Source organism: Pholis gunnellus (genome assembly GCF_910591455.1).
Source record: "Pholis gunnellus genome assembly, chromosome: 5".
Classification (NCBI taxonomy): Eukaryota; Metazoa; Chordata; class Actinopteri; order Perciformes; family Pholidae; genus Pholis; species Pholis gunnellus.
The window spans coordinates 3,913,808-3,934,516 of NC_136531.1; the positions used below are offsets into that span (position 1 = coordinate 3,913,808).

General features: G+C 41.3%; 1 protein-coding gene across 1 annotated transcript; it reads left to right on the top strand.

Annotated features, from left to right (window-relative positions):
* Window positions 1-4,295: 4,295 nt before the first annotated feature.
* Window positions 4,296-8,332, top strand: LOC306695455 (homeobox protein OTX1-like; the record flags this gene model as incomplete). The annotated part of the gene is made up of 3 exons (XM_079158700.1): window positions 4,296-4,392; window positions 5,157-5,308; window positions 7,538-8,332. Exons 1-3 carry the CDS (start codon window positions 4,299-4,301, stop codon window positions 8,330-8,332), a joined length of 1,041 nt encoding a protein of 346 aa, XP_079014826.1. The 5' UTR covers window positions 4,296-4,298.
* Window positions 8,333-20,709: the final 12,377 nt, after the last annotated feature.

Consider the following 20,709-nt stretch of genomic DNA (forward strand, 5'->3'; position numbering starts at 1 on the left):
TAAAAAAACAAATGATGTTAAACCACAAACACTTCATAAATAACAGGAGAAAGATCCAGTTCTCCTACCTGAGCGTTCCGGTGGAGCGACATCCTTCTCCTCATGGGTCTGAATCAGAGTCCTGGACTGTGTTCTGGTTCTCCTGGTCCATGTGGGCTTTTATTCCCATTCTCACCTGCCTGCTGAGCTGCAGACAAACTCACTGTTGTCAGCTGATTTTAAAGGGCTTTTCCGCCCCGTTTTGTGTCTGCATGGCAGGTTGTGTGTGTGTGTGTGTGTGTGTGTGTTGTGTTTTTGTATTGTTATGAAGTGTGCAGCAGCCTGGCCGGAGCCTCCTGCAGCATTCTTTCTGACAACCCTGGGATTTTATGCATCATGCTTTTAATAAGCGGCCGACAACACAAACGAGAAGCCTCTCCAAACTTAACCCCCACCACCTCCAACACACACACACACACACACACACACACACACACACACACCTCTTTAGGCTGCCTGATCCCTGGATTTACGGGCTTAGTATTAAGAAAATACTCCTGCAATTTGGGATTAGACCCCCAAAAACCCTCACATCAACAATGACTCCGTCCATTTGATATCTTGATACTTGTGATCAATCACTGGCTTTGTAGCCGTCGGCCTCACAGCCAATCACCGGGGCCGCGCAGAGGAAATGAGACCAAAAAAAAAAGATTTCCAACATGTTCATACTGATTTCAACACAACAATTCATTTCTTTTAATTTGATCACGTGTTTTCCGGCCTCAGAAAGCCACCACAAGGCTGTTCTCATCAATTCATAAGCTGTTTGTTCTCAGGCCTGAAAGTTAAATTATTTACTGCCTTAATGTAGTCATTTAGATTTTATTTTTGCCAAAAGTATTGTTGACATCATGTAGACTTTGCATTTGATAAATTATATTATTATGAAATGACCTTTATACATTTTGTACCTAACTATGTGTCTATCAATGGAGACTTAAAAAAATAGATTTACAAGATGATCCTCTCAGTGTTGATTTAATTCAAAGATTTAAGTCAAATAATGTATGACAGCAGCAGCTCTGCTTTAATCAGCAGCTGTTTGAAATGATTGGGTTTATTTTTTAACAATATTTCTGTATTTCTTCTGAATTTAATCAGCTGGTTGAGGGTTGTTCATCCCGTAGCTTATTATAATAATAATAATTTAATAAAATATCAATGGCCTAGCAAGTTAAGGGCAACACACTTTAATGTGGACTGAGTGTTGTGGGCCTGATGAAAGCCTTAATTGGCTATGAACTAAAAAAGTAATGCTAGGCTAACTGTTAAAGCTATATTTATTGTTTTATTGACAAGGCAGGAAAAAAACTCAAATTTGCCTTTTTAATTAGTCTTTTCTTCAAAGGCCAAATAAAAAGACTTCTTTGTTAAAAATCAAACAACTCATTATTTATTTATTTTTTAACGCAGACTCCTTTATTACTCTTAAATATAACCAGTTCGTCCTAAAATAAGCGGCCCACATCGAACATTTCTTGCCGCAATGGCAGCCGGGCCGATTCTCCTTCAACTTTCTGACACCGAGAGCCGATCCGTCGTGTCACGTGCTGCCGCGTTCCATTCGAAAGAGGCGGGCGTTTCGGCGCCGAGCTCGCGCACCGATTGGCCGTCCGCGTCGCCCCCCCAGTAAAAAGCCTCGGAGCGCTGTGATTGGCTCGCAGGACGCGGACCCGCATGCTTCCTTGACTCATAGAGGCGCGAGAGCCTCCGAGGACGAGCATCAATCTCCGTCCGTCAACGCCGGCAGGAAGAGAGAGAGAGAGAGAAGGAGCGCGCGGAAGAGTCACAACGCTACGGTGGTTTTTTATTTTTTTATTTTATTCCTGCGTTGAAATGTTAATTTTCTAGTTATCGAAACAGGTGCGCGCGGAGCTGCTGAACCTGCTTTGTATTCTGACAGACAACAACAAACTTTTTTTTCCTCCATGTGGATATTTGTGGAGCTCTGGATCTCTTTGGTTTGACTTTTAACAGGATTTAAACACAACAACAGGAGCCCGAAGAAGGTGAGACTCACCTGGTTTTATTTCAATTCTCCCGTTTGTTTCTTCTGATTTACGGTGAAGTATTCCACCAGGTGAAGACTGCAAACATTACTGACATTATATCTTATATACCCTTTTTTTTTTTTATTACCTGGTTTTTATTTTAAGTGTTTTGGAAGCTCTCAACACGAGGCTGTCATAATATTTTGAAGACTAAAAAACTACTTAAAATACGAAAGATTTAAATACATTCTAGAAATAATCTATTGGTTTTGCCTCTGAGATAAATAAATAATAAAAACTGTTTGTTACCTCACATTAAAGGTGTTCTTCCTCATAATGTGTACCTTTTTTAATTAGGCTTTCTCTTCATTTAGCTGTATTTATCCTCCTGCAGCTCCGTTCAGCCCGCGGACTCCTGTCCGCTCTCTGCGCTGATAACAGCCACTCCGCTAATTGTCGCCCTGTAGATCTAATCTAAATTGTAATGGACTTCATTTGCACACAGTTTCGACGCATTTACATTGCGTGTTTCGGCTCCTTCCTGCGGTTATGGAAATAAGTAATGCTTTATGTGGAGTGTTAACGCCTCAGTTCAGGTCCATCAGAGCATTTACCTGCTAAAAGGACCCGCTGGATTATGGAAATTCTTATCTAAATACATTGTGTTACACTAATACTAACAGTTAATCATTAAGGCCGTTTATTAAAGCTGCAGCTAATGGGTGAAGTTCTGCAGAAGAGTAAATCAAGTAACAGGATACGTATTGATTCTGAGATCAATTCGTTAAAGAGAGAGATTATATCTGTATTTATTATATTCTTTTCATTCTCTAAATATTGCTTTAAACCACTTTCTTTGTATTCCACATACTCAGTTATTTATTTAGAATTATCTTGTGACACTTAACGTGTTTGTTTTACCGTGTTTAAAGTGTAATATGATATTTAGTGTATGCATTTTATAAGGCCTCTTCCCAAAGCAAAAATAAATAACTGCAGTAAATAGTCGTAAATAAATAGACAACATTAAGGACATGTGAAACAAAAGTAGCTTTTAAGTCAGCACGTGAATATTAAGCAAATAATAAACTTTAAGTCCAACACATGAATAAAACACATATTCAACATTTGAATTGTAACACATAATAACACACTTACTGGGGGGGAAACATCAAGTAAAACATTTAAATAAACTACATTTCATCGCACCATCGGTCTGATGTCACAGTCAGAAAGTCTGTGCGTGAATACATCCTACTGGAGACGAACTTTGATATTCGGAGGTGAGAATAAATCTCAAGTGGCCTGTAATCTAACCGCGTGTCTCCACAGGTCGATTTAATTGTGAGCTATTGAATTAATGAAAACGTAATGAAGATCTGAGCGATAACGGGCCCGTTTAAAACACATTAAAACACGGTCCCGTCTGCTGCACGGAACCACTGAGCTCGTGTTCAGCAGCGTTATTAATATTCATTTTAAATAACAGTTTCTCCTGTGACATCAGAGTCGAGTGATATGTTGGTGTCTCTCTTTATTTCACATTAATCAAACAGCTGGTAGTTCCCCCCCCCCCCCCTCACTCCCTAACAGCCATGCAAGCATTAGTCCTTCTCCTTCTGGGCCTTCACGTCCCTTATTTACATGCTAAAGACTTAAAGAGTTTAACACATATTTCCCCCATAAATCAAGCTATGTTCTATAAAATCAGATTTGGTTTCCTCTCTCTGTCTCGTATCGTAAATGACTAAATTAAGGTTACTATCGAGGCGATTCATCATGTTGTGAAATCCCATTGTTCGTGATTTAGGAATTCAAACTTCATTCTAAACGCCCAAAATGTAAAACGCAAACGTTTTTATCTACTATCAGCAGGATCATTTACATTTTCATGATTGCATAACAGTGTGAGAGGGGTTCTTCTGTGTTTTACTCATTGTTAAAAAGCTCGCATTCACATTACATGGCAGGCTTCATGGGCTTTTATATATAGTGCGGCTTTAAATCTGATTACATAGAATTTCTTTGTGTTTTAAAAAAAAATAGTTTAGAGAAATTAAAGTCTATGTGGATTTTATAGGCCTGCATTTTGGAAAGTTGTATTGCTGCAAGTGATGTGTAGTTTATAGGCTTTATAATGCATTCACGCATTTGAATATGACTCACTCCTCGTGCTTCTCCTCTCCCGCAGGAGCCGACCCAAACACCGGGAGTTCCGCACCTTTCCGTCCGTCCAGACCCCGGTCTCCCCTCCGCACTTCTAGCATGATGTCTTATCTCAAACAGGCCCCGTACGGGATGAACGGACTGGGCCTGAGCGGAGCCATGGACCTGCTCCACCCGTCTGTGGGATACCCCGGTACGGAGCACGAGACACCGCCCTGTGAGGGCCACACTTAAATACCAACGAATCAACACGGGGCCAGAGTTTTAGATCATGCGTTTCATAACATCCCTGAACGTTGGTTCTCCAAAATATAAAGATATTTCTGCGCTTTTATTTGTATGTGCTGCAGAGTTTATTTCTAATATTTATACACAGCTGCTAAAGTATATCGCGCAGTACTAGCTCTGGGTATCTGGTTGGTATAAACGAATACAAAGCGAATTAAATTAATACTTTTGAAGTCTTAAAAGTGACTTTTATAGGATGGGTGGAAAAGTGTGTGATTATCGCGGTGGGGAAATTGTTTTACGCATCATATTAAACTCTCAGTTTCTCTGCTTGTGGTGCATTTGAGGCCACAATTATGTTGTAATTTGTATTATTTCTACTCTCGTCTACCAATCACGTTTGATAAATGATGATGATAAAAACGCTACATTTTTGCTAATTATTTTATTTTTTCGAAAGTCCCAAATGTTTTATAATCTAAAAAAAGAAACGTCCAAATACGCGGGGGAAATTGAGCGTCTGCATGTGGAAAAAAAGAATAATCACAAGATATTAAACACATCGAAGACACGACGCAAGTTAAAAAGTAAAATGATCACACACATAAAAAAACTGGACAGCTCTTCGAGCGCACGACACGATTCAGTCTCTAACTTTTGGAGGGATTTTAAAGTTGTGTCTTGGACAAAGTAATTAACAATTTCTTCTTCTTCTTCTTCCTCCTCCAGGAAACCCGCGGAAGCAGCGCCGGGAGCGGACCACCTTCACCCGGACGCAGCTGGACATTCTGGAGTCGCTGTTCGCCAAGACGCGCTACCCGGACATCTTCATGAGGGAGGAGGTGGCGCTGAAGATCAACCTGCCGGAGTCCAGAGTGCAGGTCAGAGAGAGATGTCATGGGACATTTAATGTGAAGGGTTTACACTTCATTTAGAAGGAAAGGGGAAATATACACTTTGTGGATTATTCAGTGGAGTTTCCTCTAACTTTAATCTGCAAGATGTTTATCAAATATCATCCCACCTGAGTGTTATGAGTGTACAACCTTTCTAAAAACGTTTGGTGTAAAACTAAGTAAAGAAGTGCAAGAAGTTCTGAGGTCACAGCAGAAAGCATTCGGAGCTCGAGTTTCCTGGAAGCAGATATTTTCATTATTTACTAACACAGTGTGTCCTGGACCAGTTTCATGCATCTGAGCTCAGGTTTGAAGGTGTTGGTGCCACTCTCTGATGAACTTTCTGTTTTTCACCTCAGGCCTCTGCACGATTAGCTCCAGTGTAAAAAGAAAAAGTTCAGCTCCTATGATCGAGTAGAGACAAGTCTTTAATCAAAGGGGAGAACTTGGCTGGGCTTTGGATGCGGGGAGCTTTCTTTATAAAAGGCTGTGAGAGGTTTCCTGTCCCCGGCTTTAGCGGCCCTCTGCTGGGCTTAAAAGCTGCAATCATGGCTGCTGCCTCTCTGCTTTCTGCTGCTGCTGACAGGCCGCTTTTACCACCAGAGCATTTACTAATTCACCTCTGACAGGCCCAGTTATCAGTAGTATCAGTAGTAGTGCTGTTGTTATTTCTATGGAAGCATATTGTTGTTTTTAAACGTCTCAGTTTTAGTCCCACTGCAAGTTTCAGCCCTCATTTATTTTTAACAATTAAATTATAGGAAAACATTTTCCATTATAGAAAATATTATGTTCACTTTAAATACTGGAACATTATATTCAAAGTGCAGATCATTATTTTTAAATGTTTGTGAAAGTCTTTTTGTCATGGAGTTATTGGTGATCCTACTTTATTTAATAAAACACACTGTGGTTTAGAAGAGTTGCATCTTTTCACTCAGACATTGTCTTCTCAGTTCATGCTGCACTTTTACTAATAATATGAATCATTTACTTAGACAAATATATGATTGTGAAATTCTTATTATGTAAGTATCACTTAATTGAGGACAAGTTACTGAACAGGTTGTGGCACTGTGTTTGCTTCAGTACAAGATACAACAGGATTTAAAGTGACAGTCCACTGAAATCACTAAAAAACATAAATGTATGTATTCTCGTGATGTCTCACCACACAGATAGTTTTCATTTCATTTCTCCAGATTTTTTTATATTTATGTCGGAGTGTCTCCTTCCACAATGTGTCCCTGTTTGGAACTACTTTCCACTGAAGAAATAGTCCCTGAAAGCTGTGAACAGTGTGTATCATCCGATCTGTGGATTATCCAGAATAACAGGGGCATTGATTCACAAAATTGATTTTTAAAATACAAAGTACTTTAGCACTGTAAACTAAATTCTGTTATACCGACACAGTCTCACGGCAGTTTGTCAAGTAAGAAAATGCAATCGACTGGTTTAGTGCTGAGCCAAGAGAATTGTCCATTACTTTTCGTGACGACATTAAGCTACAAACAAATGTTAGGCTTACGTACTAAAACCACTTATTAAAAACCTCGTGGTTGAAAAGTCCTTTATTTGTTGGACCCATTCACCTCCAGTCCCGCCCACTATGAGTGGTCTTTCTCAATATTTAATATGACGCCATCGGCTCTGTCAATTGCATAGTCACATGGTAGCGTTTAAGTTGTGTGTACACCACGAGAAAAAGGATCCTAATTGATGAATATAAATTAATTTGTGCTGAGCAACACAAAAACAATTTGTGTCCCTGAACACAAAACCAATAGATTGCAGACTGTGAGGTGGAGGCAGAAACCTGAAAACCTCACAATGATCTGCATGCCTAGATGCCACTAAGTGAGGAATATGTTTTGTTTGTTATTTTGGGTGAACTGACCCTTTTAAAGTGTGTTTTTTCTGTTGTGCTGAAATGTTTTTTCTCTCAAAGAAACACAGATTCACAAGCTCCACACGTGTACTAGTTATTTTTGGTGCTGGAGTCATTTAGCAGAGTCTTCATCCACAGAAAAGAGTCTCTGATGAACTGCAGCCAGCAGTAAAGGTCAGAGGTCAGAGCCACAGCGCCTCAGTAGGGCTGTGTTAGAGGAAAGGTGTTTAGTTCCTGCCAGCTCCGTCTGGTTCGGCTGGGGCTTTATTTTTGGTTTCTGACCCAGCCGACGTGTGACCTTTTGACCTGTCCTACTTCCTCAGGTCTGGTTTAAGAACAGACGAGCCAAGTGTCGGCAGCAGCAGCAGAGCAGCAACAGCGCCAAGGTGAAACCGATGAAGAAGAAGTCGTCTCCGGCGAGAGAAAGCACCGGTTCAGAGAGCAGCGGCCAGTTCACCCCGCCGGCGGTGTCCAGCTCCACCTCCTCCAGCTCCTCCTCCACGTCTTCCTCTACGTCCTCCTCCGTCTCCTCCGGCCTCGGCGGTCCCGGTCTGATCAGCACCTCTACCTCCGGCACCGCCCCGGTGTCGTCCATCTGGAGCCCGGCGCCCATCTCCCCGGCCCCGGCGCCGGTCGCGATGCCCGACCCCGCCGCCCCCACCAGCGCCTCCTGCATGCAGCGCTCCGTGTCGTCCTCCGGCACCGGGGGGACGCCCTCCTACCCGGTGTCTTACGGCCAGACGGCGGCGGCGTACAGCCAGGGTTACCCGGCCTCGGCTTCAGGCTCTTACTTCGGCGGCGTGGAGTGCGGCTCGTACCTGGCGCCCATGCACTCCCACCACCACCCGCACCACCCGCACCAGCTCAGCCCCATGACCGGCAGCTCCATGTCGGGACACCCGCACCACCACATTGGCCAGACGTCAGGGCACCACCACCATCACCACCACCCGTCGCACCACCACCAGGCGTACAGTGCGCCCGGCCTCACCTTCAACTCCACAGATTGTCTGGATTACAAAGAGCAGACGGCGGCTTCGGCCTGGAAACTCAACTTCAACGCCTCCGACTGTTTGGACTACAAAGACCAGGCCTCGTGGCGTTTCCAAGTGCTGTGACCTCCTGTGTTTCTCTTCTTCTCTGCTTACAAAGAAGTATTCTTTTTGTTGTTGGTGGTTTATATTTGAAGATCCTTTAAACTAATATTAGAGACGTTTTTAAGAAAGTTTATTTGTGAACGAACTGAAACGACGCACAGATACCTGAAGGCCTCGGGGTTCAGCTCTGTCGACATCAGCGGATCGACTCGTCCAGGATTATTTTTCTACTCCAGAACTCGAGAGAAACTGACCCATTTACAACGCTTGAAGGCCTTTTAATAGTAACATTTCAGTGGAACCTGCAAGATTGTGCAGTCTGGGATCCTCTCAGTGATCAGTCAGTTAACTTCATCTTGAGCGGGATTATTCTTCAAAGAAATAACGTGAAAAGAAATCATAAATTAGACTCTTGAGTGGGCTTTTCCTAACAAACCTTTTATTTGTCAAAAACTTGATGCTGCTATGATTTTCAGGATCGCTGATGTTCATTTCTATCTGATTTCAAACTTTGATCTCGTTCAGAAACTCGTCGTATAGCCTGTGGGGTGTTGTATTTTGGAGATTGAATTGCAGCACTTGTTTATAAGGTGAAAGATTTTTTGCTATTTGTTCTTTGCAGAGGAAAGAAAATAAAAATGTGAAATTAGACACGCAATGTCAGTATTCCATTGAAATTTGAAAGATGTACATTCGTGTCTTTATAATAAAGTCTTGTTAAAACATGAGCAGTCCGGAGAAAAGTTTATTTCGATTCATGTTTGTCCTGGTGATATAATCTCAACGGTTTTAAGCAAATGATGCTGAACTGTTTAACTGGTTTAAAAGAATAAATAGTGACACATTACCAACAGTTTGATCATTATTGAATATTAACAGTAACCTTGGCCTGCAGGTTTGAGTCTGTGTCATGTGTGATTAGTTACGCTTGGATAAATAGATGATTGTTTATTTATTCAGGGAAAGATTCACTGAGAGCTCATTTACGCCGTGTTCACGCTTACATTCACACACATCCACACCTGGAAGCTTCCCAGAATACACACAGTCTGATGTGTTGTTGTTTAACTTCGGTGACCAACAGCAAACCGTCTTTACAGTGCCGACGGCTGGAGGAACCAAGAGTCCAAAAATGGAGGCAGCCATCGTAGCTTATTAGCTGTATGTAGCATTTTATTTAAACAGTATAAACTGTTTCAAAACAGACAGTAATGAGTAAAGAGTCAGTGATAAATCAGGTCCATCTTTTGCATAAACTGTGTAGATGTATTGCCCGGTTAGCTAGCGAGCTAACGACGCTCAGCACTGAGAGTTAGCTAATTAAAAGGTTTTCCCTTCTTCACTTCATCTTTATTGAATGATAGAAGGAGCAAAATGCCTCGGTATTTGTAAATACAAATATCGGAGAGATATTGTGACTGACAGTCCAGTGCTAGCATGTTACCAGCACTGCTAGGCTGTTAGCCGTTAGCTCACCAGCTACAGTAGCACGCCAGCTAGCCCTACGAGTTGTCGCTACATCACTTCCAAAACCACATATATTTTGTCATTTTCTGTTTCTTCTCAAACAATTTTGGCCACCAATGACGCAAAACAGTGAGAAACAGGTTAAAACGGTGAAAATAAACATCACAATAAGCATCGTGCACCTGAAATGATGAGTTCTTTATTTGATTCATGTCGTCAAAAAGTTTAAAAACCAGAATATAAATCTTTTATCAAGTGAAGATATCAAACATGTGTTGGTTGCAGCTTTTAAGATGTGAGTAGGCACATAATGTATAGATTGTTTAGTCAGTGCTGTCCAAAACTACCAAGCCTGTTCTGATCTGCCATGATTGTGGTTTGGTGTTTCCTGGACACTAATGTCCTGATTGGATTGCCATGAGAGCTCTGATTGAAAAACACCTGTCCTAGTAACTATAAGTATCAGTCAGGTCTTGTAACGTCGACCTTTAGGTTTATTTCAGAGTCAGAAAGTGGCATTTCACCTGCTTTCTTTGGTTAGATTGAAGCACAAACATATTAAATATATTGGTTTAATTACTTAAACAAATGACAAACGCTGCTTCTTGTGGGGACAGTCCCAAAAAGCAACGGCATTGGTTGTTTGTTCAAATGCATGAAGCAACCTTTGTGTTCTCCTGACAAAGACTACACTGGGAAAAGAGCCATTTCAAAGATAAGTTTACAAAAATGCCAATGGAACATGTAAAAACTTGCTGATGAGATTTCTTTAAATAAGATATATTTATTTAGACATTTCAAGATAAAAAGAGATCTTGCTTGTAAAAGTCATTTTGACTTATATCTCACTCATGTTAGGAGATATTCAAGAGGCATTGCCTTAAAACAAGTCCTTATATCTCGCTGACATTTAACTTGTGAGGTGATTGTGTCTTGTATGAAGTTATAGTATGAGATATTTTCACTGCCCGCTCTAAAAATTCCCATTCAAAGTTAAGTTTGTTCATATATAGTAATGTCTGTAAATATTGAAATTGAAAATGTTCTTATACATCTTGGAAATATCAATGAAAAATCACTGCTTGGGATTTTAACTATTAGCCGTAGAAAACCTGCTGCAGCTCCCAGAGCGTGAAGGCAGCACAAATGTTAAACATCCAAACAGCGCGTCAATAATCAAACCCCTCCTCCCCGCAAGAGGCGGACTAACAGCCGGGCAGGTTAGCAAACATGCACACTGGCATCCCCCGCTGTTTGTTTGGCCGCGTCGACAGTAATGTACAACTCATTTGATCCAAGGAAAAAAGGGACGAATCACGATTTTAATTAACAGCAGTGCCGCTTCCTCGCGGCGTCCCTACAGCAGCTGGGCAAACAGTTCTTTCGGTAAACATGGCGTCCAGGACGTGTGTTTGCCCGCTCTGCGTCCTGCTGGGCTTTTACCAGCGTGCACCGCTGCCTCATGCAAACACGAGCCGGGATTTACCACATTAGAGCAAACTAATCTTTAGGGCCATGTTCAGGAAATCTCTCGCTGCTTATTGTAGAGAAAGGCCGCCCCTCTCCCTGAACAGCTGTTCTGGATGTCTTATTATCCCGCCAGCCTCTCCCCACGGGGGGGCCCGAACCTTTATTCCCCGTCTTTGTAGTGACAAAGTGACTCTGCTTTTTGGTTTCTTACTTTTCCAGAAGGCCACTGACAGAAACGCTTTGTCTTCTCAGGGGGATCGCCTCACTTTCCCCGACGAGGCCTCAGAGGACATCAAAGTGTCCTCTCGAGTGCTCCTGAAGAAGCAGCGCTGTGGCCTCTCCTGTCCTCTGAACAGACGATTCACACAGGATGTGGCAGCAGGGTACAAAAGCAGCTTCCTGGACTGCATGTGGACCTGCTGATGGAGCTGAACCATGACAGGAGTCGGTGTCCACTTCGTCTGTTGGGCCTCGAGGTGGAACAAGGGTGATTAGCACGGTTGCTTTTTAACTCTTTCTCGAAGGACAAAGATAAATGTGTTCTCAAAATGAAAAACCAAGCCGACATTTTGGGAGAATGAGAAGATGCAAATAGTTTCATCTCAGTCCAGTACGGAGGTCGTCCATAGAACGTTTAGCCTAGCTTAGCACAAAGAATAAAAGCAGGGGGAAACTGCTAGCCTATCTCCATCATGAAAGAAACAATCCAACGTCCAACAACTCCAAATCTGTCCGAATTGTCTGAGTTAGACGTGCTCAAAAGAAGAGCTTGAACCTGGCAAATCCACTGTTTTTAATGTGCATTTCAACACCTATTCAATAGTCAACTTTGCTTTTACTTTTATATCTTGCTCTTACGTAGCATCACCTACTACTGACCTACTTAACCTCATTACAACTTCATCAATTAATCACAGAAACACTGCAGTTTAACATTGTGGCACAAAACACTTAATTATTTATATTGATATTTATCATTTCATGAATATATTGATAGGTATTGGCCCTGCTAACAGTTACTGGGTCCCTATGTAGTGCTGCAGGGACGGCGTATTTTTTTAAGGCCAACCAGGAAGTTAGCATCGCACTGGTTACACAATCTTCGTCAGTTTGTTCTGTTGCCGTAGAGTAAGAGCTGACGGCAACGCGATTGAAAACTCTCTCTGATCGGCCTTGAATCCCCAAACAAGACCCCCCGCAGACCACCAGATACCATTATTATATGACCTATTGTTATGAGATTAATTTGATTTATTATCATCACCTGTTATGAGACCAGACACAAGTGTGACTTGATTTGGGGGACCAGGGTCTGTTTTGGTTGACACCCCCGTCGGAGTTTAAGTTACGCCGTCAACAGTTTTCTGCGCTGCTCAAGCTCTGACAATAGTGTTAGGTTTCCCTAAAATGCATCATTGAGGTGAGACAATCACTACGTCTCCTGGTCCCCTCGAAGACCAACGCTAGTTTGGCAATTGTTGGGCAGGTGAGCCTTGGACCCCGGATGGCTCTCCAACAGCCAAAGTCCACGCCAACGCCCAATGGGGTTAGCTTCATTTAGCTTTCACGATCATCGCTAGTTGTAGTCGTGGGGAACGAGGAGCGGCTGAAGTGAGCGTACGACAATTTAGAGCCAAAACAAAAACTTGCGTCACTTATAAGTTTTATGTAGTCACTACATTTTATTTCCTTGGATTCATTAGATGGATTTTGATGATTTTGTCCACCAGTGCTACGCAGGTTTTTTGCAAACACCTGTAACTCCTGTTGTGTTTATTCAAATTTCCTTTTCTCTTCCAAGTTGTGCTTTGAACGTTAAAAAGGAGCTAACGGTTAGCCGCTAAGAGGGCTGTCTGGCATGCCATTTCAAAACAAAGTGAGCGACAAATAGATGATAGCGGTAAAGACCAAATAAAAGACAGAGCAACAATGATGACAAAGGGGAGTAAACACTTGAGTGCTTCTCAAACTTCTGTCAGACTTTCAGTTCACGGAGCACGTGATCGCCTGAGGAGCTTCAGGGCACGAGTCACTCTTTGAACTCGCTGTACGTTCACTTGTCCGTTGCTCGCCTGTTTATGCTGCTTTGTTTTGTGACGTGCGCCCGCCCTGTTTCCAAATATTTCTCTATAGTACACAACAGAATTACCAAACAGGAGCTGCTGCATGATGTGATATTGTGCGGCTAAACACAGGACAAAAACAGATGATAGTGGCAAACAGAAAATAAAGAGCTTCCCTCTCTGACACAAAACTGATAACAGACAAGTAGGTAGTCTTGATAATTACCACTACGGCTGCGAGCTGGTGACACACACACACACACAATTACCGTACGTGTCTGAGTGACAGGCATGTAATGCAAATCCATACCTCAGATAACAAAAAATGCACATATTTTAACAATAATAATTGGCATATTTTAGCTTTGAATTGATGATGAGGCTCCATCAGACACAGTTTAACGAACAGCTAAAAGATCCTCGGAGCATTTTTTTCACATCGTTTATCCAACATGAAGACAGCCGGCAGCAGATTTGAGTCACGGTGATATAACACTGCTGCTCTGCCAAAATTAAATACAATGTTTCATTTTTATAAGAAACGACAAAGAAAATTCTTACAGAAGTTTCTTTATTACATGGTCTCACACAGACACCAAACGTTTTAACATGGCATGAAACATAAATGATAGTAAAGTTTTTAGTTTTATTTTCTTTATTGATGTCTACGTTTTTATGTAAACCTTAAATCTTTTTAAATCTGTTATTCCCTGAGCGGCTGGAACAGTCTGCCTGAGGATCTGAGAGCTGCTGGAAGTGTTGAAGCCTTTTAACTTCTGCAAACCTCTAAACTTAAACCCACCTATTCATTCTGGCATTTGGTTGATTTTTAGACGTTTTTTAGATGTTATGGACATTTATAATTGAAATACATTTTTTTTTGTTTTATTTTCCTATATTTTGTTTTTGTATTTAATAATTTTGACATTATTTTATTTACTTATTTTCTTATATTAAATGTTTATTATGTTTTATTGTTATTTCATTTATCACTTTTTCGGATTTAAATGTTTAATTTCATTCTATTTTATTAATGTAGTTTTTATTTCACACTATTTTACCAATATTACTCTTATTATAGCTTTTAATTGTATTTCATTACATTTGCATCATTTGATTGTTTTGTGTGTATCGGTCAGATTGTTAAATTGCTCGATTGCTTTTGTCTTTTCTGTTGTTTCACGGTCCACACTTCATCTGTGAAGCACTTTGAACCGCACTAACCTGTTTGAGAGGTGCTTTACAAATACAGTTTGATTGATTGATATGTTTTTACGCAGCTATATCCTCACCCGTCCTCGCTACTGTGAGTCAAACTAGCACAGCGGTGGTGCGTCAGTAGAAGTTAAATGAAAAAAACAAACAAAAAACAGGCTTGAAAAGTGGGTAAAAAGCCAAATGCTGATTTATGATTTTGAACACTTCCAGCATCTCTGTGTGTATAGTTTCATATGGAAATCCCTTTAGCACGGCGGGTAAATAGATTACGATACAGTGAGGGATTAGGGACTGCCTCGCCGCTGGCCCACTAATCCCGAGCACAGACTGTCAACAGCCCTGACATGTCCGGGACTCCTTCTGCACAAAATGGCTCCTCGGCTGTTTAAGAAGCCAATCTAGAGACACACACCCACCACCACCACCACCTCCTCCTCCAACATGAATATTCCTATCAGGGCTGTCAGCGACGGGAAAGACAATGACGTTCGTCTTCAAAGGGGGGAGATTAGATGCTGCACGAGACAAAACGAGACTCTTTGAAGTGATTTCGGTTCACATTCCTGCAACTTTTTGGGCCGTACTGGGGAAAAGAAAAAAGTTTGTGCGTTTTACGAAACTTCTGTCAAGACTTTCAGCTTGCAAAGCATGTGATCGCCTGAGCAACTTTAGGGCTCGAGTCATATTTTGTAATGACTTTCCACTCCTCATAGGTCGCTCGTTGTTCGTCTATTATCGCTTCTCATGCGGATCCGCGAGATTAGATTCTTCAAAATGGAAGTTGATAAGATATTAATATGGACAATATGATAGAAAACGACTCTATTGACACGGGCAACGTTTTTTGAAGCCGTGTATGTTTTCACTTTTATTTTGTATTTAACTTAAATTCACTTATGAGTCACATGGTTTAATAATTCTAGTGTGTTGAGTGTTGTAGTGTTGTATTTGAGGTCAGATGTGTTTTTTACCCGTATATGTGGTGACGTATTTCCTGTGTTGCACTACAAAATGTGGAGGCAGTATAAGATGTTGCTGTGTATTTGCATTTTTATCTAGAGTAGTTTGTCAAATATTAGTTTTAAAGTGCTGATGTAAATGACAGGTGGCTAAATATTGTCTCTGGAGGGCCGGATTTGGTCCACGAGCCGCTGCTTTCCTCCCACTGAACCAAAAGTTGCAGGTGTTTTATTTGAATAAAGAAAAAAACGTTACTTAAGTTTTCTGATGCAGGTCATGTTCGTAAATTAAGTATAGTAACTAAATAAAGTCAAGTACTGAATTTGAACTTTATTTATATTTCATGCTACATTATATTTATACTATTGAAAGTACAATAGTACTTTTTACTTGACTGCATTTATCATATTTAACTTGCCATTAAACCTTTGCTGTACTTTTATTTTTGTGAATTCGAATGTAGGACTTGAAACTGTTAGTATTGTTATGCTACTTATACTCAAGTAAAGGACCCGAGTACTTCGTCCACCACTGCATATATTGTAATGTACGCGTCATTTAAAAATAAATATTGATTGTCTTTTTGCTTCAGCACTCTTCTGTAACTTTTAACTCTTTGTGAAAGGTTGATCAGTGAGGAACCTCCTGCTGTTAATTGTGTTTATTATCTTCATCATATCGGAAGGTGGACGACTCTCATCAGCTGATATCTGATGTTAATAAACGATCAATATGACCAAAGCAATAAATAAGTCTGTTTCCTGTTTCTCGGCTCTTTCAAACTAAATTGCCCTCGGGACAATCTTCAGTGCTTTGCTGCCGTGTAAATATGTAAACAGCAGCCTGCGCTCCTCTATAAATTGTTGTGCGTACCGTAAATCAGAACCAGCAGAACTGGAGTGCATCTTGTTTTCGGGTTCCTACGTTTGATGTATTTTGCTTCGCAAGTGCCTCTCAGTTCTGAGGCCGTGCTGGCTGAAGCAGGGCCTCTCCTTGAAACAAACGGCGATCGGGAATCTCTTTGTCGGGGCGATGCCTAAGCCTAATCTAATGATTCAGATGACTGGGGGCCGTACTTAGTCGGATGGCCACTGGCTCGCTTCAAACAAGCCGCTACGGGTGGAAGTTTCCCAAGGATTAACACTTAAAGAAGAAGCAGAAGGAAAGAAAAAAAGAGAGCCGGTGCCTTCCAGGGACTCCCCATTAAGTCGAGTCTTGGAGTGCCAGAGAGGAATGTGTTTCTGCTGAGCTGTGATCCAGGTCTATTTCAGCACTAATGGAAAAACTGGCCTGCAACGTTTGATCTGTGACTTCTTACAAAACAATAGAAACATGGTGGTGATTTAATTCCCCTCTCGGGTGGAATCTGTCTTGACTTTTTCGACGCGGGCTGATTTTTCTGTGACACAAACATAAACTAGTAAAACGCTGATGATAGGCTTCAGCGTGGCGTCAATTTAAGATGGAGGGATGAGTCCAAATTGAAACTGCTACGGTACCAGTAGTTGTGATTTGACGTCAGAGTCGGGGGCTTAGTTTCAAAAATGATTTCAAAAATACAATCAGAAAGCATCAATTATTTACAAAGTTTGGGAAATTTTGCTGGCTTTGGAAAAGCGCCAAACTGGAAGTTAAGACAGGAGTTAAGTAATCCTTAATACCTGTTTCCATTCCATCTGCAACAATATCCCAAAGATGTAGAAGTAGAATATGTAGAAAATCAAACCATATTGCCACACAAGAAAGTTAATATCAGACAAATATGCAAAATCTTTTTTCTACAATAACATAATTTGAAATTCGTTTTTTTTACAACATGTTGGCAAAGTCTGGTTTCCAGCATAGAACTCTTCACACCTGTCCACCACGCCTTTTCTTTCAGCCTTGTTACATGAAGGATGTTCTACTTCCTGCCTTGAGACTGAACATTCAAGACGTCACATATGGACGCCTGGTCAGCACCCATTGACTTGGATTTAGGCAACAGAACTACTTGGTCTGTAAAATATTGTAGTTTGAGTTCAAATAAGTAACTTACGTAGCCCACATTACGAACATTTCATAAATTGAGTATGCTAGTTACTTACAATGGGTCAACGTTGGCTTTTGGTTTCACATGAGACATGAACAGCGGTCTCCTGGTTGCAAGTCCTGTGTTTGTTTGACTTGTCCATCCACCCCAACTTCCTCCAACCGAAGGACTGTGTTGCTCTTTGTACTTAGGAAACTTACTTCCGTAGCAGTTGCTCTGACAGTCTAATAATGCTGCGGATGGGTTTACATTGTAGTGACTTGATAGCCCGGTGCGTCTCATACAGATGCTGAAGGGTGACTTGTTCATCGGTATCAGACGTGGAGGGTCTTTGCTGTATTATTACTATTTTCCAGCATCAGAAGCGCTCCATGTCTTTACATGAATCTATTCAACGGTCACTTACCATGTGTGCTGACCTCACATTATCGATTCTACCGAGTGAAGCCGATCTTAAAACTCGCATTCTCTCTACTGACCATCAGGGGGCGACTCCTCCTTTTGTATAGAAGTCTATGAGAAAATGACTCTACTTCTCTCTTGATATATTACCTCAGTAAACATTGTAAACATGAGTTTATGGTCTCAATCTCTAGTTTCAAGTCTTCTTCAATACAGCATGATGTTCATTTAGTAAATTATGATCCGTTTAGAGTCAAACAGACCATAAAGCAGGGGATGCTTCAGGGCGGTGCTACTGTGATTGACAGGTCTCTACCACTACCAGAGACGTATACGGTGTCACGTCACTCCTCTGCATTCCAAATATGGTAACTTCTGCTAATGGCGACAACATGGCGACAGCCATATTCCAAGATGGCGACGTCAAAATCGCCGAACTCAAGGCTTCAAAACATCAGTCCACAAACCAATGAGTGACGTCACGATGACTACGTCCATCTTCTTATATACAGTCTGTGGTTATAAATGACATCATTCGAACACAGAGTTTTTTTTCTTCGTTGCAAATGTTTATGTCGTTATCCAATACCTCTGAAGCTGTTTTGCTTATTTGAGTTCCACCCACGGTTTGTTTGTGGTGGACTTTATTTCTGGAGCTCCAGTGACGAGTCGGTGCATGTGTGTTTGAGTGCCGGCTGTCTGAGGTGCCCTTCGGTGCTGCTGTCACCGCTTTGACTGACAGGCCTGTGCACAACACAAGAAACCCGGGATTATAGTTAGCCGAGCGTAAACAAACGCTGACGTTTTAAGAGGCAGAGAGACTTCTGACCGACTTCAGACTCCGGGGATGTTGTTTCACTGCTGCACTGAGATTGTTAGGGGAAAAAAACAGCCGAACGCACCTTAAATGTAGTAGCTAAAACAGAGAAAAGGGTCACATCAACAGCATGTAACACTCACATGTTTTGGGTGTTTTGTGTGAAAGAAGTCATAACAAATACAACAGTTAAGAAAATACATATTGACGTGCAAATGAATCGCATGAAGAAAAAAAAACTAAAGGCCCTTAAACACACCATCTGCAAATTCAATACCTCAACTTATCCTCATACAACAGTTCATACCATATCTTCCTAATTTTCTTTCCTAATTTTTTCACGTGACGGAAGTTTATTTTGATGCATATTATTTTCAAAATAAACAACTCAGTTAGGTTTAGGCAACAAAACTACTTAGTTAAGTTGAGGAAAAGATCGTCATTTAGGTTAAAATAACTACGGATGTGCCGTTACTAATTACGAAAGTTACGTGACAAATACATCAAACTTTGACTTCTCGTTTCACATGGGGCTCGAACTGCTGTCTGCTGGCTGAACGATCACTGGTTGTCAGGATAGATCCACCTCCTCGCCCGCCCAGTGAGTGCTTCAGCGGTCTTTATACTTACTCGATCATAACGTGGAGAACAAACGGAAAATAATTGTGGGACATCTACGAATTACGCCGCATTATTGCTACGAATTGAGACCAGCCTGAAAACCGTCAGCAATTTAAAGGTAAATTCAAGACAATTTATGACCTTAATTACCTTGATTTCATTTTAATATCTATATATTTGTTGCCTGGGAATCCATTCTGACCACAAGCACCGTGATTTCTTCTTATTTAAAACTTAAAACGCTTAACACTCACCTTTCAGACCTTCAGGAGGTGAATGTTTGACACTCAGCTCTCTCTCAATCCTCAAATATTAAAAATGATTTCTGAGTGTCGAAGTCCGTAAACTTACCAACAACTGCCTGTGAAACATCCAAGTTGATTGGTTGAAAAGATGACGAGTCATTGAATGAGTGTTATCATTCGTTGACTGGTTACAGAAACAGGAAACAGATTGTAGTTGATCTCAAATGTTTGTTTCTTTGGTCAGGTTAATGTCACCGGGAAGCTGAAGGACTGATGGATGGTGAGCAGAAGAACCTCAGACGGGGATGAATTTGGATAATGCAGCTCGCCGGCAAATCTGATAGCACTCGTCTTATTCACAAATGTAACACGGGATGTGCTCTAATCTTATTTGTTTAAGAGCTTTAGGGGCTCACAATGAGGGGCTTTAGTCTAAGCAGAGCTGCAGCCTTATCATTAGCAGAGAGGCGAAGGCGATTAAGAGCAAATTATAAAACAAAGAATTAAGTTCTGAGAGCCAATCTAGATGAGATCTCAGTTAAACTGAATCAATTTGTAAAAGTGAAAACCTTACAACGGGGGAATGTCGATGCTGAGAGATCGAAAACACACAAATACGCTTTCTCTCTTTTTCATCTCTCCGTCCTCAAAACACCAGGTCTCAGTTTTCTGTTCAACAGTTCCGACTATGGAAAGAAACTGGACTCCTAAAACTAGATTCCTTAGTCCTGTGAATAAGCTGCCCAAACAAAAAAATTCAAAGCATGTGCAACAAAATAATCTCAACTCAAAAGGTTCACTCACGCTGTATTCGTAACTTCTCACGGACAAGAACAAACTTCTACGTTTACGAGTGTATTAACACAACAGAATACGTCTTGTACTGCAGTGGGAAGCGTAAGGTGCACGACCTGTTGGTATTGATATTGGTCTCTTCGTTAACGGAAAAAATGGAGGCAAGCTTTGAAGAATGGAGGACCACGGCAATACTTACAAGAAATGATCATTAACCAGGAAGTATCAGGACTGCAAAAAGTCAAACAAAAACCGCTCTTTCCTTCAGGAGACCGCTGTTCGCTCCTCATTTGAAACCAGAAGTAATT